Consider the following 23167-nt stretch of genomic DNA (forward strand, 5'->3'; position numbering starts at 1 on the left):
AATGGGTTGATCATTAAAATTCTAAGCCTGGAAACAGATGGACACATGTTGTTGTTGTTGTTGTTGGCTATGAGATTTGCCCATTGGTAAGTCAACAAACAGGTTGTGGTTCTTCTAAAACTGGAATAGAATTATGTGGACCTTTTTTAGAGTTCTTAGTAGAATTCTTCTTTAGTGGTCTATATTTCATAGACATTGCCTAGTGGAGTGGAGCAACCCTTTCCCATTTACTTATTAAAGGGGAGCACCAGCGTTAATGTTCATTAACAAAGGTACAGCAAGAGGAAGAAATTGTGTATCAGTTCTTGCAGAAGAATATTTACTGATTGTCTCTGACTTCAACGCTTTGAAGAAGCATGCTGCAAATCATAGAGAAGTTAGAACTCCTAATCAGTATGCTTGTTCTGGAATGGTGGCTAAAAATAAAGAAGAAAAAAATGGTTGACTAAAAATAAAGTTAAAGTAATGTGGTGGCCAGGTCACTAGCAGTTACAGAAACATGTGTCAGCAACACAACATATGTATTTTATCTCCTTCCTGACCACCACTACAGCTTCCTGTTGCAGCAAAATGAAAATGACTCCCCATCTGCCACAATGCAGTATTGGGTGCCTGAATGGTACTGATGTCAAGTGGTATTAAACCCTATAATAAAACAAATTTAATTGAAGCTTGCCAAGCCTTAAATGCTATGTCTTCTTTTTTAGTTTTTTTTTTTTTTTGCACCTGGTGACCCAGCCAGTAACACACTTCATGTCTTAGGTTCCATTCACACTTGTGCGACCTGTCATGCAACGTTGGACATCAAAGTCACATGACAAGTCGTACCCCATGTTTTCCAATGATAACCATTCATATATGTGCGACTTAAAGTCGCAGCCACTTCAAAGTAGTTCATGCACTACTTTAATCTGACATTCATGCAATTTGAGGGCCATAGACTTCAATGTTAACCCTCAAAAGTTGCATGAAAGTCGTACCTTAATGTTATACAATGCACCAGTTGTCCATTAACACTGGTCAAAGCCAAAGTCCTATCCAAGTTGCACCCAACCAAAGTTTCACTACAAAGTCAGCGCAACTTTGGAGTCTTACAAGTGTGAATGCAGCCTTGGGGTGTCTCCACTCTGGATGGAGGAGCAACAGCGCCACTCTTGAACAGTAGGATTGTAAATCTGGGGAGAGGGTAGTTGTAGATGGACCTTACTAACCAATTTAAAGCTAAACTCCAGCTTACACTTATCAGTTACAACAACAGGGTTTTTATTTATTTATTTATTTTTTATTTACTTTTTTGGGATAAAAGTTTTGCATAAATAAAGGCTGATTATTTTAAGCACCCCTTCCAATGGGTCTCGGGCCTCTAACTGCCGTTTTTGGTGGACTGCTTGGTCCCTAAGAATGTTGAAAAATAACACTAGCTGAATCATCGGTTAAAAAAGGAAAAGAAAACTAATGCAGCTACCACATCTAAGAATCGGTAAGCTGTATTGTTTTTCGGTTTAATACCACTTGCAGTACCCTTTGAGCCACTCCACTAGAATAAGCATGCAGCAAGAAAAGTCAGCACTCCTAGACTGAATACTTCTGTGTCATTGACTCAATGTATTAAAATAACTGGATTATCACAACTTTTCTGAAGCATAGGTCCGCAAAGGCAGCGTTTAGCCCCGGTGCATGGTGCTCTGCCAATTCGCTGCTGGGGGGGGCAGAGAGAACAGGATGTATGCCAAGCTCTGAGAGGTTGACAGCTGCTGCAGCTGGATAGGGCACCTAGCAGTATAAACATTTTAGGGCAGTATGTGTCTAGGGGCGAACACCTGGAATGCAGACTTCTTTGACGGGGTGCTGACAGCGGGGCTGCACGGGTAAACTGTGCACAACACCTGCAGCCCAGTGCCCTAGGCAGCAGCGCTAAATGACCAGTTTGCATGGGGACCAAGACTGCTTGTGCAGACTTTAAGACCCTGAAGATGCTGGTGTCACCATAACTAATGATCAAGCTAGAAAATATTTGTTGTGCCCGTTGGCTGAGAACACAAAAGTGCTCAGTGAATCCATGACTGTATATAACACTACAGTCTGGTTCATATGAATTTATTCTTTTTGGCAGCAATCATCTCCCCCTCTCCTCCCCATATGAGGCATCACTGACAGCTTAGATGAATGCGGGACTGCAGCTACAGGTGCTGGGAATGAGTCCTGATATAGAACAGGGAGTACTGAATGCTAAGAAATAATGACGCCCCCCCTTTTTAAACGATCTAGCTGTCATCTCTCATGTGCTATGACCATAGACCTACATGTTTGATCACTGCTGCTTTAGATTTACTCACACTGTAAAAGAATCAGATTGTACAGAAGACCTTTGCCTTATGACATTTATCCCTTTGCTGTTTTGAGAGATGTTCTGCAATATTTGTCCTTTGATCCTGGAGAGATATGATTAGTCTCATTCGGAACTCCACGAAAAAGAAAAATTACACGCAGTGCTGTATGTTTTTATATGGGGCTTATTATATTACATCTGCTGACCTCTGATCTTACAAATTACCAGGAACTCTATAGTATGTTGTTGCATCATAATAACCACATATAAGGCGCTTGTTTTGTAGGAATGCCTTTTATTTGGCAGACATGTGCCTTACATTATATAGACTAGAGGAGTATTGCAAAACAAGGATTGGGAAACCTCTTACTTGGGATGATCTGGCTTATTTAACAAAGCCTGCAGAAAGACGAGCTGTTGGTGAGAAGACAAACGTGTGTACACATTGAGGATGATTTACTGAAGGATTCGAGAGTGTTCACCTAATACAATGTATGAAGATTCACTTCAATAATGCAATCATGTGAAAAGAAAATCCCTGTTTACTTATTTATTCTGCACATTCACAGAGCCTTTAGTAAATCAGCCTTATGGTGATCATACACAGATTTTTTTTTTTTTTTTTCCAACTAATAGATTTCTCCATCTATGCTACACAGTGCAAATTGATTAATCCCCTGCCACAGCTAATATATTTTGATAAGCGGCCCTGCCCACTTTCTAATTACCTGGACAGTGCCTGCATCTGATTGGATACAGGTGCAGATTAGCTGTATATTTTTCTCTCAACTCCAATTATTTATTTTCCATTGAGGGATGTTGGGTGGGAGGCAGTTGACAGGGCCAACCACTGAGCAAATATTGGTCCATGGATAGCCAGCTCTAGTCTTCTACACCAATTTGTGTCCGCTGTTAATTATTAACTCCTTGTCTACCAAGGTATGTTTATAAATGTCCTCTTTAGGAGGATAAAGCAATCTTATGGCGGCTGCTACTGCAGCCATGAGCTTGGTACTGATTTTTTTTTTTTTTTTTTTTTTAGCACAGGTAAAGAGCTTTTAGGTAAAAGGGATCAAGGTGGCTCTACAGCTACCCAATCATCTTTACAGGATGTGTGTATTCCATCATTTGCATTTTCAGAACTGTCATTGCCTGCCCTCTGTAGTTAGGGTAGAAGCTAGTCAAGCACAATCTGTGCCTTTAAAGAGAGATATAAAGAGATTTTGTCACCAGCCCATGCCATCACATAGTTGGCGTGTTGGCATCCCTGTGATAGCATAAAGTTAAATAAAGAAAAAAAAAGTGTTTAAATTGAGTAAAAATAAGAAAGAAAATTTAGAATTGCCTTTTTACACACCCCTATTGCAAAAGCACAGTGTAGGTGTGCATGTGTACCCATAAATTCTGCCACAAATGCGAGACATTGCCATGACCATCAGCCATAACCTGGATAGGCTTGTGTGGCCTATAGAGAAATTTGGGTACAATGGTTGCAATTTTAAGGCATTATATTTCTTTTTTTTAATCTGTATTCTTGCTGCCACCCCATCTTTTATACTTTACAAAAAAAGGTATAATATTGTATGTGTTTGCACTAAAATGAAAATGTGCATTTGATAAATGGCTGCACAAATAGTGTGTGTCATAAAACACTGCAAGTGCCACTTTTTGTTATCCCCATAGTCTCTGAATAAATATATTGTTTTGGGGGTTTAAAGTAATCTCTGGCAAAAAAAAAACAAAAATCTGATTTTACCATATGTGTAAAAAAAAAAAAAGCCTTGGTAGCTATGTGGTTAAATGATATTGCTGCTGATTCCAGCTAGGTATGTGGAGCTAGGTACATGTTAAAAGCATCCTTTTAATTCCTTCAGCTTTTCAGCTTGACTCTCTCTCTCTCTCTCTCTACCTGCCTCTTTCCATAACTAACTACACTTAAAAAATATTTGCAGATATTTTATAAACTGCCTATTTTCCCTTCCACTGCCCAGGCCTTTTTTAAGGCACGTGTTCCAAATTGCCACTGCGGTATAATCAATGCCTTTTGGATTTTCTTTTGGTTTACAACTGACGCTTGTAATCAACCTGGAGGACGCCTGCAATGAATACATGCCGATGCGATTACATTCAATGTAAAGAAGAAAGCTCTCTCACCATACAGGTGCTGGGACTTCTACATTGATGGTCTTGAGCACGTCTGGGTTCACTGTCGGTGTTCTGAATCCAGTAGAAGCCAACAGAAACATTAGGGTTCTGTATGCTAAGCACAACAGAAACACTGGGGTCTGTTTATTCCTCTGATATCTTTACTTGCTTTACACCAATACACAGAAAAACTGACAGTATGATCTGAACAGATTAGTAAAGCAAAGAACTATTTGCAAAGTGCAATGAACCCATTGCTCCCATTTGGCACCCATAAGATTACATTATAATTGATGCTCTGTACGGGGGAAAGGTAAATCTTTTCCTTTGGTTTCCTGAACTGTGAATTTTACATTGCCTTATTTTAAAGTCTAAACGCCCCTGCAGTGTATTTTTGGGTTTACAGGATGGGCATTTCTGGAACAGGCCCACTAAAGGGGATCTATGTAAGATATGAAAGCCTGTGATTTAGGGTAATCAAAAATAATCTGCTCTCTTCTCTAACTACCATAATATTTATTGCAGAGGACGTTAAAAATCCACTTGCCCTTGATCTGCTGGCATGCAAAACAGATTGCTTCTTGTCAAATCCTAAATTTCATTTTTTATTAAACAGTGTAAATATAGCCTAATTAAAAATATTCTGTATCTATTGGAGAGAGGTGTGTGGTGGTGTTTGTTGTGTGGGTTTTTTTTTTTTTTCCTCGAACCCTGTTGAGAAGGTCATCTCTCAATTCCTGACCCAGTACAACATTGGAGGTAGGGGTGGGAAAATCTATTTTTCGGGGACACGAGAAGAGAAAACAATCCTCTTAGTAAACTGGTGGTAGGCTAGAATCCTCATCAACTATTTATTCCTGTATGTGTTGCTGTTGGGAATTACCTCTCACTTCCTGTCCTATGGAACATCGAAGTGGTAAGCACCCATTTCTTGCAGCACCTGGATCCCTTCTTAGAATTCCAATCAGGACTCTGCATGGTGTTTGTCTATTCTCCTCCCTGGGCTTGCAACGGTTTTCTTCCACACACCAAAGACCTACTGGTAGGTTATTTGGCTCCCAACTAAATTGGCCCTAGTATGTGTGTGCTTATAGGGCAGGTACTGACGTGACTTGTACAGTATAGCTGGCTATAGACGGGTGGAAATTCAGATGGTTAGGCTCCATTCACATCTGAGCGTATTGATCTACTGGTGTTTTTCGGCCATCCTTTTATTTTTTTATTTTTTTTGCAGCTTTTTACAAGGTTTTTCTAAAGCGTTTTAGAAGTGTATTACAAGTGTTTACAGCTTCAAGCATTTTTGTTAAGCCAATATTAAAGTACAGCGCTTGTAATCTGCCAAAAAGAAGCTCATGTGTTTTTTTTGGAGCTTCAGGCGACAGAACGCTCAGATGTGAACAGGGGCCATTGAAACAAATGGAATTTTGCTTGTTGGGTGTTTTGGAGCTTGAGAGCTGAACATTTTACAAGCTGAAAAACGCTCCGGTCTGAACAGGGCCTTAAGCGAGGAATGAACAACTTTCAATCGGCTTGTGGCCCTCTCTGTTAAATCAACTTCTGTCGCATGAAAAAAGTTGTGAAAACTTTCCTTTAATTAAATAATTCTTAGAGCAGCGGGAGCTTCTGTCAGAATTTATAATAATAATAATAATACAGGATTTGTATAGCACCAATAGTTTGTGCAGCGCTTTACAACATGAGGGCAGACAGTACAGTTACAATAAAAGAGGCATAAGAAGGCCCTGCTCGTTAGAGCTTACAATCTAGAAACATTGTCCTTCTGGGGGGAGGGGGATTCTCCCATCCATGCCATCTATCTTGTTTACGTGGATGGAGGAATCCTCTTTTTTTTCACATTTTAAGTAAAGCACTGAGTATATGTCATGTGTATAAAATACCTGTCATAAATGGCAACAGTGCCACTGGGACATAAGCCTTATCCTTTTAGATACCAACCTCATTTTTACCTGTTTTATTAATAGGAAAGGTATTATAAATCCCATTTTTACAACCCAGGCCAGTAAATTACTAGCTGGTATCAACACCACAAGGACAGCAAGTGAGGGGAAATATCCCTACTTGCATCAATAAAAAATATGACACACCTATCCAAAACTAAAAAGTAAAAATTGCCAGGATTTGCACTTTAACCTGATTGCATGCTTTTCTCTTTCTTGGACCTAGGTATGATTGCTTATGGCATGGCAAAGGCAGCCGTTCACCAGCTGTGTCAGAGTCTTGGCGGTGAGAAGAGTGGACTGCCAGCAAATTCTGCTGCCGTAGCCGTACTCCCGTAAGTCTTCTATTTATTTGTTACAGATTTCGATCCACACTGAATATGAATGTGTTTTTAGACTGACTGCGCGGCAGCGTGAGGATGCTGTTACTGTTCATACACTTGCCAAGCCGCCGGTCTTATTGATCATGTGAAAATAAACCATTTCTGATATTGTATGGAGTAGGGAAACCTGACTTTACTGTGAAACAAGTTGTTATATTTCTGCGTGTGTTCGTATACAAATAATTCAAGCTATTAACCTCCCCTGCATATCCTGTATTTCATTCAACAGAGAATTTCCTTTCAATAAAATGTCATTTAGATTTGTATGTCTGTTCTCAGGAAATTGTAATAGGCCTAGATTAGAATGTTTGGATTCATTGACAATAGAAGGGATGACCCTGATCCAGGGGCCAGCACCTGCTACAAATTGTATCAAAGAGACATGATGCATGTGCTGGTCCCTGAGAACCGTACAGATTATCACACTGCAGGAGAGTGCAAGGAATGATGTAATAAGTTTGGGGGGCCAAGGTAGCAGTAAAAGGGGATTTAAACTTGGAAGGCCTAATGCATTGGGTGGCCAGTGAGACTTTTGATTATCATATTTAAATTTTTGATGTCAACCCTCAACATATTCACTGATCAGCTATAGCATTATGACCATCCAGTTAATACTGAGTAGATCCCCCTTTTGCCGCCAAAACGACCCCAACCCATTGAGGCATGGACTCCACTAGACCCCTGAAGATATCCTGTGATGAAATTAACTTTTTCAATCCTGTGATATCTGCCTCTATCATTTTGCCTTCTTCCCATAGAGCATCCTGGTGCCCTCTGTTTCTTTCTTCAGGTAGAAGACTCCTAGGCACCCGGCCATCCACTTGATGTAAAAGAAAATGTGATTCATCAGAACAGGCCACCTTCTTCCATCGTTCTGATGCTCATGTGCCCGTTGTTTGGCTGGGGACACGGGTCAACACCCTGGCTGGTCTGCGGCTACTTGCTCCCATATCCAACAAACAAAAATGCACTGTGTGTTCTGACACTTATCTATAGGAAGCAGCAGCATTTTTTTTTTCGGCAATTTGATCTACAGTAGCTCTTCTATTGGATCAAACTGCACAGGCTAGCCTTTCTTTCCCATATACATTACTGAGCCTTGGCCACCCATGACACTGTGACCAATTTGCTTTTCGTAAGTTCTGACCACTACAGCCCAGGAACATCCCACAAGAGCTGCAGGTTTGGAGATACTCTGGCCCGGTCATCTAGCCATTAGTTTGGCTCTTTTCAAAGTTGCTCAAATCCTTACATTTGTTAGTGGGATACATGTACAACATGTTTCCCACTAACTTTCAGGTGCCAATGAAACCATTAATGTTTCTCACTTTAAAGCCTGTAACTGTTACAAAGGATCTACTTCCTACCATTGCACATGCATGCACATATATAATAGAGCTGCACAATTAATCGTTAAAAAATCGTGATCTCAATTCAACCCCTCTGACCATCTCTATTGCAGAGTTTGCCGATTTTTCTTTTATATAACAAGTGGAGAGATTTATCTGCTCACTCAGCTGTCAAAAGAAAACATCTGGGCAGTCTGCCAAGTTTTTAAAATGAAACATTGTAACTAACTTCCTTCTTAGATCAAATGGAAACTTTTGGGTGTAAATCCAGGCAGTCTGCCAAGTTTTTAAACAACGTGTAAATGTGGGAAGTTTAACCACTTAAAGTCTAACTCTTTTTTTTATATATATATATATATATATATATATATATATATATATATACATACATACATACATACATACATACATACATACATACATACATACGTGTATATATATTTAGCTGAGACCCTAGGGAATAAAATGTCAATTGCTGCAATATTTGATGTCACACTGTATTTGCCCAGCGGTCTTTCAAATGCAATTTTTTGGGAAAAAATACACTTCAATGAAGAAAAAAAAAAGAAACGGTAACGTTAGCCCAATTTTTTTTTATGCGCGAGAATCTTGAGAGAATCGTGATCTATCTTCTAAGCCAAAAAAATGTGATTCTCATTTTAGCCAGAATCGTGCAGCTCTAATATGTAATATAAGCATCATATGTCTGATCACAAACAAGAAATAGATTCCTAGTATTTATACATTTTTTTTAAGACCAGCTAGGGCTGCCACCTTTTCTTCAAGCCTAACTCGTACACGAGATGCGTGGCAATTTTTTTTTTTTTTTTTTTTGTAGTATACATGTAACGCTACCCCTGGAGGAGCCGCTTTAAAGTGGGGTTCCCATTTAAAAGTCAGCAGCTACAAATACTGCAGCTGCCGACTTTTAATCGGACACTTACCTGTCCCAGGGTCCAGCGATGCGGGGGATCAAAGACCCGCTCGTCTCCCCCTCCGTTCGGCGGCGCCGGCATTGCAACTGTGGGCGCCGGGCTGTGGCACAGCCGGGCATGCGCAAGCGGCGCCACGTGCCGTGATTGTCCGCTCAGTCATCTGGGACCTGTAATGGGTCCCAGATGATTGACAAGAGGGAGGGAGCAGAGCTGAGCCCTTCCTGTGCCGAAGGGAAGTGATGTCACCAGCCCAGGCACTGAAAGAGGCAGACTACAAGGGATGGCAATGATGTCCGTGTATAGTGTCCATTCAGCTCTCTCTGTGTGCAGTGTGCTTTGTTTCCTGCAAATGGGCAAAAGCCCTTTCACCAAATCCTGCAGTTAAGGCCCAAACGAATGTCCTGGAAAAGGCAGGCTCTTCTAGTGACCTGACTGGTCACTTCACACTGGAACACTTCACACCGTCAGTGCAGGTGCGTCTGAATATGCACCTGGGATCCCCCCTCTCTCAGGCTGAATGTCCCCGACTGGCTGTGGATGCCCAAAACAATGCAGTGGACTGACCCGGAGGCAGCACTTCTCCCCTAAGTCCAGTCCCTTCCCCTGCCTCGTGGGAACTGAATTTCCTCAGACAAACAAGATGGAGTCTTTGGTTCCTTTTATCCAGAGCATGCAGGCTCTTGTAGTTCCATACAGTTCAATCTGAATGTGAAACTTGAGTCCTGGGACTACAATTCCCTGTATGCTTTGCTCCCTGGTGGTAATCGCTGCTGGCAGGATGTGATGACAGAGCCTTTGCTGGCATTAGAGGGAAACGGTCTCACTGCAACTATGTTGCAAGAGTGTCTTCTGATACTGCAAGTAAGATGGCCAGCTCCCTGCTACATGTAACAAAATGTAGTACAAATATATGTAAAACCTGTATAACCATTTTAAAAATTGTGCTGCACCAAAATGCATGATGCTTTGTTACCATACACTCCTTTTTTGAAAAAAATACAATTTTTTTTTTTTAAACAAAAACCTGCAGAAAAATCAACATATATGATTGAACAGTACACTGCTTATAAATGGACAGTTATAATTAAAATGAAGACGTCGGGGGGGGGGGGGGGGTAGAGAGGAAAGGTAGGTGGAGGGGGAACCCAAGCCGGATTTATCTGGGTGAATCCCAGACAGGTGGCAACCCAATGGCCAGCTGTTATGATCATACAGTATACAGTATGTCCTTCTAGGAAAAACTGCAGCAGTATAACTTCAATACTTTGTAAAGCATGTCTGTCAAGAATGAGCTTGAGTGCCTCTAAATAATCCTGGAAAGCATAAGAGACCAAAGGAGGTGGCTTAGATGTTGTGGATGGAGTTTAGGAGTGAAGTAGAGCAGCGTGAATATATATATAAAAAGCAGAGAAGTACAAATGCAATTTGAAGGACTTGTGAAGAGTATAGGAAGATCAACTTGCAGTGGCGGAAAAGGTCTCCTGGCACACAAGATTCCAAAGTGCACCCCAAGTTAAATGGCCAGGCTTGCTTATCTGCATATACAGTGTTTTGGGTGGTGCAAGAAGCACAAAGTACAGCCTGGTCAGGGTGGGGTGATAACTTCTAACTAAACAGGGTTTTTTTGTTTTCAGTACCCCTCCACATCGATCATAGCATCCAAACATTTCTTTTTATCAGCTCTACAATAGAATTACCTGCAGCAACCTTCCACATCCGGCATGGCTGTTCAGAGCACAGAGTGAGGATTGGATGTGTGCAAAGTGATAAGCAGATGTTCAGAGAACGGAATGGGGGCAGTAGTGTGAAGTTGAATTGTGGGAGATTTAGGGGACAGCGGGGTTGATTTACTAAAGGCAAATGGGCTGTTAACTTTGCAAAAGCATAGAGAATGAGGAGAAACTTTGCAGACTTCCATCATCAATCAAGAGAAAGCACTTTTTTTTTTTTTGCTTGCACTTGATGCATATTCACTAAGCTTGGGTGCAAACGTATATACCATGCCTTGAGTATTCATACCCCTTGAAATTGTCCACCTTTTGTCATGTTACAACCAAAAACCCAAATGTATTTTATTGGGATTTTATGTGATAGACCAACACAAAGTGGCACATAATTGTGAAGTGGAAGGAAAATGATACATAATTTTTAAATTGTTTTACCAATAAATATGTGAAAAGTGTGGCATGCATTTGTATTTAGCCCCCCTGGGTCAATACTTTGTAGAACAGAAATAACTCAGTGATGGCTGCACTCACAATATGTCCACATAAACAATAACTAAACTATTCAAACTGAAAGTGTTGCGCTCTCTATAAATAGTGCATAAATTCATAACAAAACATCCAATCAAGTGAAAAATCAGTATACATAATCCATATGTGCAAAATTGAATCAATTACTTTAAATTAGAGAGCGTTCATATAAATTCCCAAAACGTCCATTAAAGATACAAAATGGCAGGGATAAAATTGCATCTAGTGCAGTAAATCGCATGCAGGCACCCAGATACATTAGATGCAATAAGGTCACTGATATGCTTGTGTGCAGAACAGTTCATTAATACACCCCACTCACAAGCTGCTTCCCAGACAATTTGCCTCCAGGATGGGAGACCTTATCCCAATAACCTCATGGGATGTATGGATAGCATGAGCTGGGATTCCAGGGTGGGTTGTCTCATACAAAGAAGATCATCGGTGAGCTCAGTCAAAGGGAAAGACAAGGAGAAACTCAGTGTAGTAACTCAAAGTTCAAAGCTTTTTAATGAAGGTTAAAACTACTTACAAACAGGCATGGATACAATTGCATATAGTGCAGTAAATCACATACAGGAACCCAGATACAATAATGTAACTGCTGTAGCTTCCGATGCATTTTATTCAAACGAACATTATCAAGGGATGCAGTAGTATACTACCAAAGTTGTATTTTTAATAGAATAATCTGCCAATCACCTCCAGGAAATGTAACATATTTGGGTGCAAACGTATTTTCAAAGTGAACAGCCTATTTGCCTTTACACATATCAGATTTAAATATTGGGGTTGACTTAGTAAAGGGATTGCAGAAGGTTCAGAGGATCGCTTTGAGATCAGATGTGTACAAAGTGGTTGCAAGCCATTCGGAGGATAGTGCAAGGTTTAGATGTGTGAAAACTGATTGCCAGAGGTTCAAAAGACTGCATGTGGATCAGACCTGTGCAAAGCGATTATGGAAAGTTTGGAGGACAGGGTGAAAATAAGGAAAAGGATGGTTTGCATAGGTGTGTATGATGGAGGAGAGTGAAGACCGTGCACATCTGTTTTCTCTGTTGTGCAACAGATGATGTCAAACATATGTAGCCAGGCTGGAATAGGAGATGCCTAACAAATGTATGTAGCAGGGGCCACTTTATCACCTGTGTCCCTGCCTGCAGCTGCTGGGCTAAAGGCTTGCATAGGGAGAGCGCATCTGGCAGTATCTGCAAGGGGGATCTCCCCCCTCCCTCTCCTCCTGACTGGAATATAATGCGAGCAGTGCTCACACACAGACATCTGTCCGCTCTGCGCTCTCCCCTGTAAGTCTATTGGCAGGGAGAAAGAGGCAGCAGAGGACCATGGGACTTGAAGTCCCAGCACGAGCGGCCCCCCTGACTTAAAAAAAAAAATGGGCGGGACTACAAAGCCCAGTCTGCATTGCAGAAGGAGAGGAGAATTATGGGAGAGACTATAAAATGGACTGCGGACTGGGTCCCACCCTCTCTTGCTTTCTAAATCCCATCACATGGGCACCATCTCGCCGCTGTGTGAGGGGATTACAGCCCACAGCTCCAGCCCTAGAGGGTCCAGACGTCGCCTGCTTCCTGAAGGACAGTCTGCAGCAGTGCTGAACACAGTGGAAGCGGCTGGTTCACTGAGACAGCAGACCGATCACCATTTCTGTCCCTCTGTAGCAAGGAGAATAGTTGATCGTTCCCCCGTGGGAAACTGTCGACTGTTGTCAGGATTGGTGAGGGGGCCTTTGCCCACAGATTCTATTAGATTCTACCTTTTCATGCACATCACATGTTGAACACTGCACAGACAACTTGTACCTGGATCACACAGAGGATTGCTATAACACAGAATCATCTATCTTGTCTTGTTCATTATCACTTTACCACACTAAGGAATTCTTGTTTATGAGCTCCAACTTGCCGGTGAAGATGGTGCAAGGCCTTGCTCCTAGAACATCATTGTCGTTGCTCTTAAAGGGGACAGTTTACTTATTTTCTATATTTTATTCCTTATTGGGTTTTAAGGTACTATAGGCCATCCTAGGGTTCCCCTTCAGCAGTAGTAATACCTACAGCAATCAATAGTTTGTTTGAGGAACTCCTCCTATTACTGTTTATCACTGTATATGTTGGTATCATTTACTTGTCATTGCTAATTGTTAATCTAACTGCTTTAAGAACTATTTCAACCGAGTCTTGGCTGTTTATCTTTTTTTTTTTGTTTTTTTGTTTTTTTGTTTTTTTTTTTTTGTTACACCAGCCATTCGCCCGACAAATCGCCCCCCTACCGCCATATTCCCTGTAATAGATTGTATTTCATTCATAGCAAGCATCCTGACAGTGTTGCCAGAGCTGGAGAAGAGAGCTAGCTCTTGGGGTTTTGGGGAAAAAAAGAATGTGCACTTCCCTTCAAATGTACAGTGCAGTGCTTAGTGCCCAGGGCCACATGTAGCCCATTCCCCTTTATGTATGGCTGATTGGTCCCCTGCAGACACTTATCTGTAATGTCATGTACTATGTCTCCAGTCTACAGGTCTTTTTACTCCTCCGGTGTTCCTCATTCTGAAGTTCAAAATTTGGGAGGTATGCTGTTGGCTCAGAGGTCCCCTGCTAATGATTTAATTGTCTGCATATTAATAATCGACAAGAATGTTCTATTATAAACTACAGTTAAAGTGGTTACAAAGGGTAGACATTTTTTACCTTCTTGCATTCCCTTTATTAGCCTGGGTTCACACTATAGCAATGCAGGAACCAGCGCTGGTTCCCACATCGCCTTTCTCCTGCAGGCAGTTCACACTGCCCTCTGCGAACCACTGCAGGTATCAATACAATGTTAATGACACCCTCAGATTGGTCCACAGATCACAGTGCGAACTGGGGATTCAGACAAGTGTCGCATGTCTACGCCCATACTATCCAATTCCAGTGTGGGACAAAAGTCCCTGCACCTTTTTTAAGCGAATCCAATTCGAGTTCAGTGTTCTATGGTTGAACTCGCATTGCACAAACATCACATGTGATCTGCACAGCAGTGCAGGTGCGAATCACATGCGATGTCTGTGTGTGCAATAGTGTGAACCCAGGTAAGGTAAAAAAAAAAAGTCCCACTAGCAGTACCCCTAAATACTCAACCCAGCGCTATGCCCATCTGCAGCAGCTCTCTCCCTGCATTCACAGAACAGACAGTAGCAGGAGCCAATCAAATCCTGTGAGGAGGGAGTGGGGGGATAGGGCTTAGGAGCACTGTGTGTCTATGGATGCACACAACCTGGCTTGCAAGCTTGCACATCTACCGTCATAGCAAACTGCTTGCTATGGTGGCAGACACAGAAGAGGAGGAGCTCAGAGTGCCGGTGGGGGGCACCAGAATAGGAGGTTCAGGGACACGCTGTGCGATTGCATGGCACAGAGCAGGTAACTATAACTGGTTTTATTAATTTAGGGAAAAAAATGTAAACCCTTACAACCGCTTTAAATCAGAAATGCAGCTAAAATGTTTCTTCTATTGTATTTATCTAGAAAAATATATAATGTTTTGGCCTTTAAAAAAAAAAAAAAATGTACAAAAACATCCACCACAAGGCCACTGGAGTTCTCAGCCAGTTGACAAGTCCCCAAACTCTGGGCCTGGAATTCAACTTTTGGCATCCTTCCCTCCCCAACTTAACTCCAATTGGAGGATTATCAGCAGCCAACACAGTTGTCTCTCAAATAGCAAGGCGTTGGAGGAGGTGGTTAGTGGTAGCTGAAGCCACGGTTCGTTAAAGGAGTGTGAGAACCCAAAGTAGTTGCAAGCTTCTTCCTTCTTTCTTTTTCTTTTATTTTTTTTCTTTTACTTTTTAGGGATTGATGTTGATTTTGCAATAGTATACGCTTGGCAGGCTTGCCTAAAGCATAATGTAAGCTCAAAGCATTCAAATTAAAGCAAACCAAAAAAAAAACATTTATAAATATATTGGCCACTGTAAAGGAATGTAAGTGGGGGTATGGCGCTCCCTTGTGAGGGGTATGAGTGAATAAAGTATATGTGATACAGTAAGTGCTGAAGAAAATTGAATGAATTAATATATAGTATGTGACATACACAAAGGGTGAAGAGTGCAATAACTCATAATGGATTACCCTAAAACATTATTAGGAAGTGTGAACCAAAAAACATGTGATGAAGAACCCTTATATATATTGCATACACATGTATAACAAATGTAAGGTAGTGGCAAAAAGTGACCACTAGGTGCTGCTGCTATATACACTATGCAGCTAATGTGATGAATACAGTGTGTTATAAAAGTGGATGACAAATCCAATCAAATCCAAAAAATAAAACGAAAAATTATATGGAATAAAAGAAAAAACCAAATCGCAAAAAGTTTGTTCAAAGGTGGTACGTCCCAAATTGTAAAAAAGTTCCAAGAGCTTTAGTGACTGTAGTGCCCACAAAGGTGAATATCCGTGACTTCTGTGCTCCCCTTTTGGCTCCCCACTCACCAGCTCCCAGTACCCCTGCAGGGGTGATAGACACTTTAAGATCCCAATGCCGTCCTCTTGGTCGGTGTCCCGTGGTTGCTAAGAAATGATATCCTTTCTCCCAGGAGTTCCAGGTTACCGCTTCATACCACGTCCAAGAAGGGGATCACCAGAGAAATCTATAACTCAGTGTTTCTCAACTCCAGTCCTCAAGGCGCCCCAACAGGTCATCTTTTCAGTAACTATAACTGGTTTTATTAATTTAGGGAAAAAAATGTAAACCCTTACAACCGCTTTAAATCAGAAATGCAGCTAAAATGTTTCTTCTATTGTATTTATCTAGAAAAATATATGTTTTGGCCTTTAAAAAAAAAAAAAATGTACAAAAACATCCACCACAAGGCCACTGGAGTTCTCAGCCAGTTGACAAGTCCCCAAACTCTGGGCCTGGAATTCAACTTTTGGCATCCTTCCCTCCCCAACTTAACTCCAATTGGAGGATTATCAGCAGCCAACACAGTTGTCTCTCAAATAGCAAGGCGTTGGAGGAGGTGGTTGGTGGTAGCTGAAGCCACGGTTCGTTAAAGGAGTGTGAGAACCCAAAGTAGTTGCAAGCTTCTTCCTTCTTTCTTTTTCTTTTATTTTTTTTCTTTTACTTTTTAGGGAATGATGTTGATTTTGCAATAGTATACGCTTGGCAGGCTTGCCTAAAGCATAATGTAAGCTCAAAGCATTCAAATGAAAGCAAACCAAAAAAAAAACATTTATAAATATATTGGCCACTGTGTTGGAGATGCCGAGAAGGGTTAACATACAATGCTGCTTTTAGGTGTACAGTGTGTGTTTTAATAATCGTTATCTTTCTCCATTGCCAGCGTTACCTTGGATACGCCAGCCAACAGAGCCTCAATGCCTGATGCAGACTTCAGTTCTTGGACACCATTAGACTTTATCGCGGAGTGAGTACACAGTATCCTCTTATCAGCTGCCAGCCTCTCGCCCCAGACTATGTTCTTCTCATTATATTGTTTACCTTGTAATGTTCCGGTTGGCACAATTACTGTCGGATGTTGTATGCAGTGACAGTATTTCCCTTGCACTGTAAAGTGCCAGTATGTAGATAAGGTGTGTAATATATTCCTTTTACATACTCTCTTAGCATGTATGAACATTACACATGCTCTGCTGTACCACTTCCAATTATCACATATATTTCTGCAGTTTTACTGAAAGTAGTTAAGGCACCTTAAACACTGGGTAGTTTCACACTGCTGTGGTGCGGTTTGGCCTCAGCGCGGGTGCAGTGTTGTGTACCCATGGATTTCATACAGATTATCCACGGTTTCCCATAAGATTTCTATCAGAATGTGCATTTTTGGTGCGTTTACTAAAAGCACCCCTAAGATACAGCATAGAAGACTTTTGGTGCACTTTCAGACAATGCACCAAAAAATGTGCGATCAAATAAGTCTATAGGAAATTGCAGGTAACTTGCACGAAAACTGTGGGAACACTGCGCTGTGGCCAAACTGCAGCCTAGCAGCGTGAAACCAATCTAAAATGTGGGCACAGTTATTATTTTTTTATAATTTCTTGCACAGGCAGTCCCTGGGATTACAAACAAGATTGGTTCTCTAGGTTTGTTCTAAAAGAGGAGGTCCCCCCCCCCCAGCAAAAAATGACTACATACTGTAGCTGCTGACTTTAAATATCAGAATACTTGCCTGTTCTGAAATCCAACGATGTCAGCACCCCAGCCCATGTTTCCATTTGCTCTCGGGTGCTGCCATTGCCATTCGTAGTAATGGAATCCGGCCGTGTCCATACTGCACATGCTCGAACCGTGCTGCACTTTCTGAATGGCCCGGCAGGGGAAAGAGGATGGGGGCCGAACTTCTGAGTGATCTCCCGAAAGTGGGGACAGGTACCGCTCTCCCTGAAAGGTGCCCAATGTGAATGTGGCGCCGGAGGGGGGGTTGAGGAGTCATGTAAGCAGTGCTTTCACTTTTGGGTTGACTTTTTATGCAAGTTGGAAGGGGTACTTTTTTTTTTTTTTTTTTTTGTATAGCATAGGGAAGAGTTAACACCCCTGTAATATTTGTTTTTCTGTCTGTTCCCCGTTCAGAAGATTTCACCTCATTTTCTGCCCCTGTGACAATTGGATTTTGAAAATGAGTTGGGTTTTGTCATGGAAAAAAAGATTGGTGATAAAATTTCAGTGAAGACACTCTTCCTAGGGGTAGATTTCCTCTCCCTTCCTGTTGTCTCCCTCCACTTGTTAATATGAGATGTATGAAAGTCGGATGTAATCGTATGTTTGTAACTCAGGGACTGCCTGTACTTGTATGACCAATTCAATAGTTTTATCAAATGCCAGAATACATGTAGAGACCTCCATTACATGAGTGAATATGGTAGTTGTGGTCTATAATGCAGTGTCAATTGGCAGAGATCCCCACTGATATTGTGTGACTATCTGCTATCCTATGGATAATGTATACAGTAGCCATCATTAGGCTACATATGGAACATATGAGATTTATCCTTTGGACATGCTAGTGTTGTCTTTTTTTTTTTTTCAATAGGGTTGAGCAGCAAAATCGTAATTGTCAGAGCAGATATACATTAAAAGAGAAGTAAAGGAATCCTCCTTCCTTACACTTTTTTTTTTTTTTTTTTTTTGATTTTTACTTGCCTAGGTGGATGCAGCATGGGTCTGATGTTGCATCTGTCCCCCGGCGCCTCTGCACTGAAAACTGAGCGATCAAACATCTCCGATCACTCGGTTTTCAGAGCTCTGTGAGCAGAGAACTGCAGACTGTCAGTCACAGCTCTCTGCTCTTCTCCCTCCTTATTCACTAGAGTGCTGAGCTGTGGAGGGGTGGGGGCGGCCGGCTCAGTCTCTCAGCAGCTTGCTGAGATGGGTGTCAGTCCAGGCACCTGGCAAATCCCGACTTCCATTGTCGGGATTATGCGGTGCTCAGACTGATATCTGTGACATCAGCAGAGAGATTGTTTTAGATATAGAAAGTGAATTGCAAAATACTGTATTGGGTTATTTTTTTGGTGTCTCACCTGCTTGGGAGATTTTCCTCCACTTCCTGTTTTGGAGACATGAGGAGATGTCCCTAATAAGGAATATTCTCTTTTTTTTTTTTTTTTTTTGGTCTTCTTTTGGAAGATTTACCTTTTTTTCCACTTGCTTTTGGTGACACTGCAAAAATTGGATTGGAAAAAAAGAAGTTTAAGGTTGGCCATAGATGGATCGTGGTGTTTTCAAACAGAATCCATCATTCACACAAGGGAGATGGACGGAGGATTCTGACAGCGGGACTCCTCAGCTGTCGGAATACACTGATCAGTGGCTGCAGCTGCTGACGAAAAAAGTTTTCCAACATTCCAGTTCGAAAGAAGTTGATCATTAGACCATCTATGGCCAACTTAAACCACTATATCTAAAATTAACAAAAGAATGTTTTTTGCCTTTTACATACACCTAAATATGGGATTTATACACTTACCAGCCACTTTATTAGGTACACCTGGTCAATTGCTTCGTAACACAAATTGCTAATCACATGGCAGCAACTCGATGCATTTAGGCATCTAGACGTGCCGAAGACTACTTGCTGAAGTTCAAACCAAGCATCAGAATGAGCAAGAAAGGGGATTTAAGTGACTTTGAACGTTGCATGCTTGTTGGGACCAGACGGGCTGGTCTGAGTATTTCAAAAACTGCTGATCTACTGGGATTTTCACGCACAACCATCTCTAGAGTTTACAGAGAATGGTCCGAAAAAGAGAAAATATCCAGTGAGTGGCAGTTGTGTGGAGGAAAATGCCTGGTTGATGTCAGAGGAGAATGGGCAGACTGGTTTGAGATGATAAAAAGGCAACAGTAATGCCGCGTATACACGAGCAGACTTTTCGAGCAGACTGGTCCGACTGTCTATCCGACGGACTTTCAGCGGATTTTCCCAACGGACTTGCCTACACAAGATCACACCAAAGTCCGACGGATTCGTACGTAATGACGTATGACCGGACTAAAATAAGGAAGTTGATAGCCAGTAGCCAATAGCTGCCCTAGCGTCGATTTTCGTCCGTCGGACTAGCATACAGACGAGCGGACTTTTCGACCGGACTCAAGTCTGTCAGAAAGATTTGAAACCTGTTCCAAATCTAAAGTCCGTCAGATTTTCGACCGAAAAAGTCCGCTAAAGCCCACACACGGTCAAATTGTCCGCCGGACTCGGTCCAGCTCAGTCGATGAGTCTGCTCGCATGTACGCGGCATAACTCAAATAACCAATCGTTGCGACCAAGGTATGCACAACACATCGAACCTTGAAACCACAATTCGCACAGGATCCCCAAAATTGGAAAATAGAAGATTGGAAAAACATTGCCTGGTCTGGTGAGTTATGATTTCAGCTGCGACATTCAGATTATAGGGTCAGAATTTGGCGTAAACAACATGAAAGCATGGATCCATCATGCCTTGTATTAACGGTTCAGGCTGGTTGTGTGATGGTGTTGGGGATATTTCCTTGGCACACTTTGGGTCCCTTGGTACCAATTAAGCATTGTTTAAATTCCATGGCCTACCTGAGTATTGTTGCTGACCATGTCCATCCCTTTATGACTACAGTGTACCCATCTTCTGATGGCTACTTCCAGCAGGATAATGCACCATGTCACAAAGCTCAAATCCTCTCACCACTGGTTTCTTGAAGATGACAATGAGATCATTGTACTCCAATGGCCTCCACAGTCGCCAGATCTCAATCCAATAGAGCACCTTTGGGATGTGGTGGAACGGGAGATTCGCATCATGGATGTGCAACCGACAAATCTGTAGCAACTGCGTGATGCTATCATGTGTTTTTTGAAAAAAAAAAAAAAAAAAAAAGATTTTATTGATGGAAATTACATTACAAGATATGGCAAAAGGGTAATTTTACATTTTTCATGTAACATTTGACATAAATCCTAAAAACCAAGTAATGTTAATATGGACCAAAATCTCTGAGGAATGTTTCCAACACCTTGCCACGAAGAATTAAAGGTTGTAAAGTCAGAAGGTTTTTTTATCTTGATGCATTAAGATAAAAAGCCTTCTGTGTGTAGCACCCCCCTAATACTTACCTGAGCCCCATCTCTGTCCATCTTTTCCAGTAATGTCAGGAGTCCCTCGGCCCTCCGAGACTTTTCCTCCTGATTGGCTGAGACACAACAGCGGCGCCATTGGCTCCACTGCTGTCAATCAAAGTCAGTCAGCCAATCAGGAGAGAGAAGGTGCAGGGCCGGGCCACAGCTTCGTGTCTGAATGGATACAGGGACTTGGCTTGGATGCCCCCATAGCAAGCTGCTTGCTGTGGGGGCACTGAACAGGAGGGAGTGACCAGGATCACAGAAGAGGGACCTGAGAAGAGGAGGATCTGGGCTGTTCTGTGCAAATCCACTGCAACAGAGCAGGTAAGTATAAGATGTTTGTTATTTTTATTGAAAAAAAAAAAAAAGACTTTACAATAAACTTTAAGTTAGACCTGAAGGCAAAAGGGAGTTCAACCCAGGTGTACCTAATAATAATAATAATAATAATAATAATAATAATAATGTGTAGTATAGATCATGTTACATAATTAAATATGCAGGGCTAATGCTGACCATATATTTATGCATTTTAACACATTTTCTTTTATCAATGTGATTTTTATTTATTTTTTTATTTATTTTTATATATATATATATATATTAGCTCAGTAACGCCTGAATAACTTATTGCTCTTTTTAATTTCAATTATATTTATTGTTGGTATTACTGTATTGATGTAACTTGCTGTTTGTTCTTGTCTAATCATCATGCAATAACTGACCCTTTTATTATTTATTTTTCTCCTCTGCAGAACATTTTATAAATGGACCACTGGGGATAGCAGGCCAAAGTCTGGCAGCCTTATTACGGTGGTCACAGAAAAGGGAAAAACAGAACTTGTTCCTGCACAACTGTAAGACAGAGGAAGTTCTGCCACAAGGGAGTCTGTCTAGGAACTAGTCAATGTTGTCCTTTTAATAGTTAGTTAGTTTTCTTTTTTTTTTTTTTTTTTTTTTTTAAGTATAATTCGTTACCATTCTGGATATAAAGAAAAAAGCTAAAAAAATGTATATTTTAGCCTCCTTTTTATGATGTGTACTACCAATAACATAAAACAATAAGCTTTTATTGACCTTTTCCTGTATCATGCATTGTTAAAGTATTCTATTAGCTCATACCACTTAAGCTGTCAATGGAATTATTTGGATATTCAATCTAAACTTCGTTTTCAAATAAACCATTCCTTTTTTGGCCTTTTGAGGTGTATTTTGCTTTATTTTCTCTGGAAAATTTTACTTTCAGCAGAGAGCGTTCTGAAGTCCGGTCTCTGCTAACGTCACGGATATCAGTCCAGGCACCACATCATCAAGTCTGGATCCGCCAGGTACCTGGACTGATGGACGTCTCAGCCTCTCAGCGAGCCTTTGAGAGCCCGAGACGGCCCGCTCTGCTCCCACTTTCACAGCTCAGTGCTCCAGTGAGCGAGGAGGGAGAAGAGCAAAGAGCTGTGACTGACAGTCTGCAGCTTTCTGCTTACGGAGCTCTGAAAACCAAATGATCGACTATGTTCGATCGCTCGGCTCTCAGTGAAGAGGGGCCGGGCGACGGATGCAACATCAGACCGATGCTGCATCCACCTAGGTAAGTATGAGTGGGGGGAAAAAAATTCCTATACTTCTCCTTTTAAATGAAGGTGCAGCGCTACACTATCCTTTTTATTCTGTGTTTTTGTTTTTTGTTTTGTTTTTACCTTGCTAAACATGCAAGAAAAATATTTCCCTTTAAATCCTATGGGGCTCTTCACTCTACTATGCTGCGGGTGCGGTGTGTTTTGAAAAGTGCTGCATCTTTGGTTTGCTTTTCAAAACCACACCAAAAATGCACCTCCTCCATTGAAGTTAATGAAAAGCACAGTGCCTTTTTTTTTTTTTTTTGTCACATGTCCATGTTTTTACAAGTGTATGCAGGTCGCATCTAGAAAATGGAACAGTGTGAAGGCAGCCTAATGCCAGACTGTTATATACAGTCATAAATGGATACTATGCTATTGATTTAATAATAATGCGCTGAATTATAGGATCCAGGAAAAAGCACTTTTTTTTTTTTTTCCTATCTTGACATAATTATAATACTAGTCTTACTCATTGTGAGTGCAATAATCCAGACTAATCAATCAGATTTTAAACTTTTTTATTCAGTTCAAGAAAAGTTAAACTATGCCAAGACTTAGAATGGAAAATTATG

The 23167-nt window shown here is 41.3% G+C and overlaps 1 protein-coding gene across 2 annotated transcripts in view; it reads left to right on the forward strand.

Annotated features, from left to right (window-relative positions):
• The window catches only part of QDPR (quinoid dihydropteridine reductase), a 43460-nt gene extending 21279 nt beyond the window's left edge, over positions 1–22181 (forward strand). For both annotated transcript variants that reach the window (XM_073609618.1, XM_073609609.1), the window contains exons 5-7: positions 6659–6767; positions 16702–16785; positions 21735–22181. In XM_073609618.1, coding sequence (XP_073465719.1) covers positions 6659–6767; positions 16702–16785; positions 21735–21840 — 299 coding nt within the window. In that variant the 3' untranslated portion in view covers positions 21841–22181. The remainder of the gene's footprint in view (positions 1–6658; positions 6768–16701; positions 16786–21734) is intronic.
• The last annotated feature ends 986 nt before the right edge of the window (positions 22182–23167 follow it).

This window comes from Aquarana catesbeiana, linkage group LG01 (assembly GCF_042186555.1).
Source record: "Aquarana catesbeiana isolate 2022-GZ linkage group LG01, ASM4218655v1, whole genome shotgun sequence".
Lineage (NCBI taxonomy): Eukaryota > Metazoa > Chordata > Amphibia > Anura > Ranidae > Aquarana > Aquarana catesbeiana.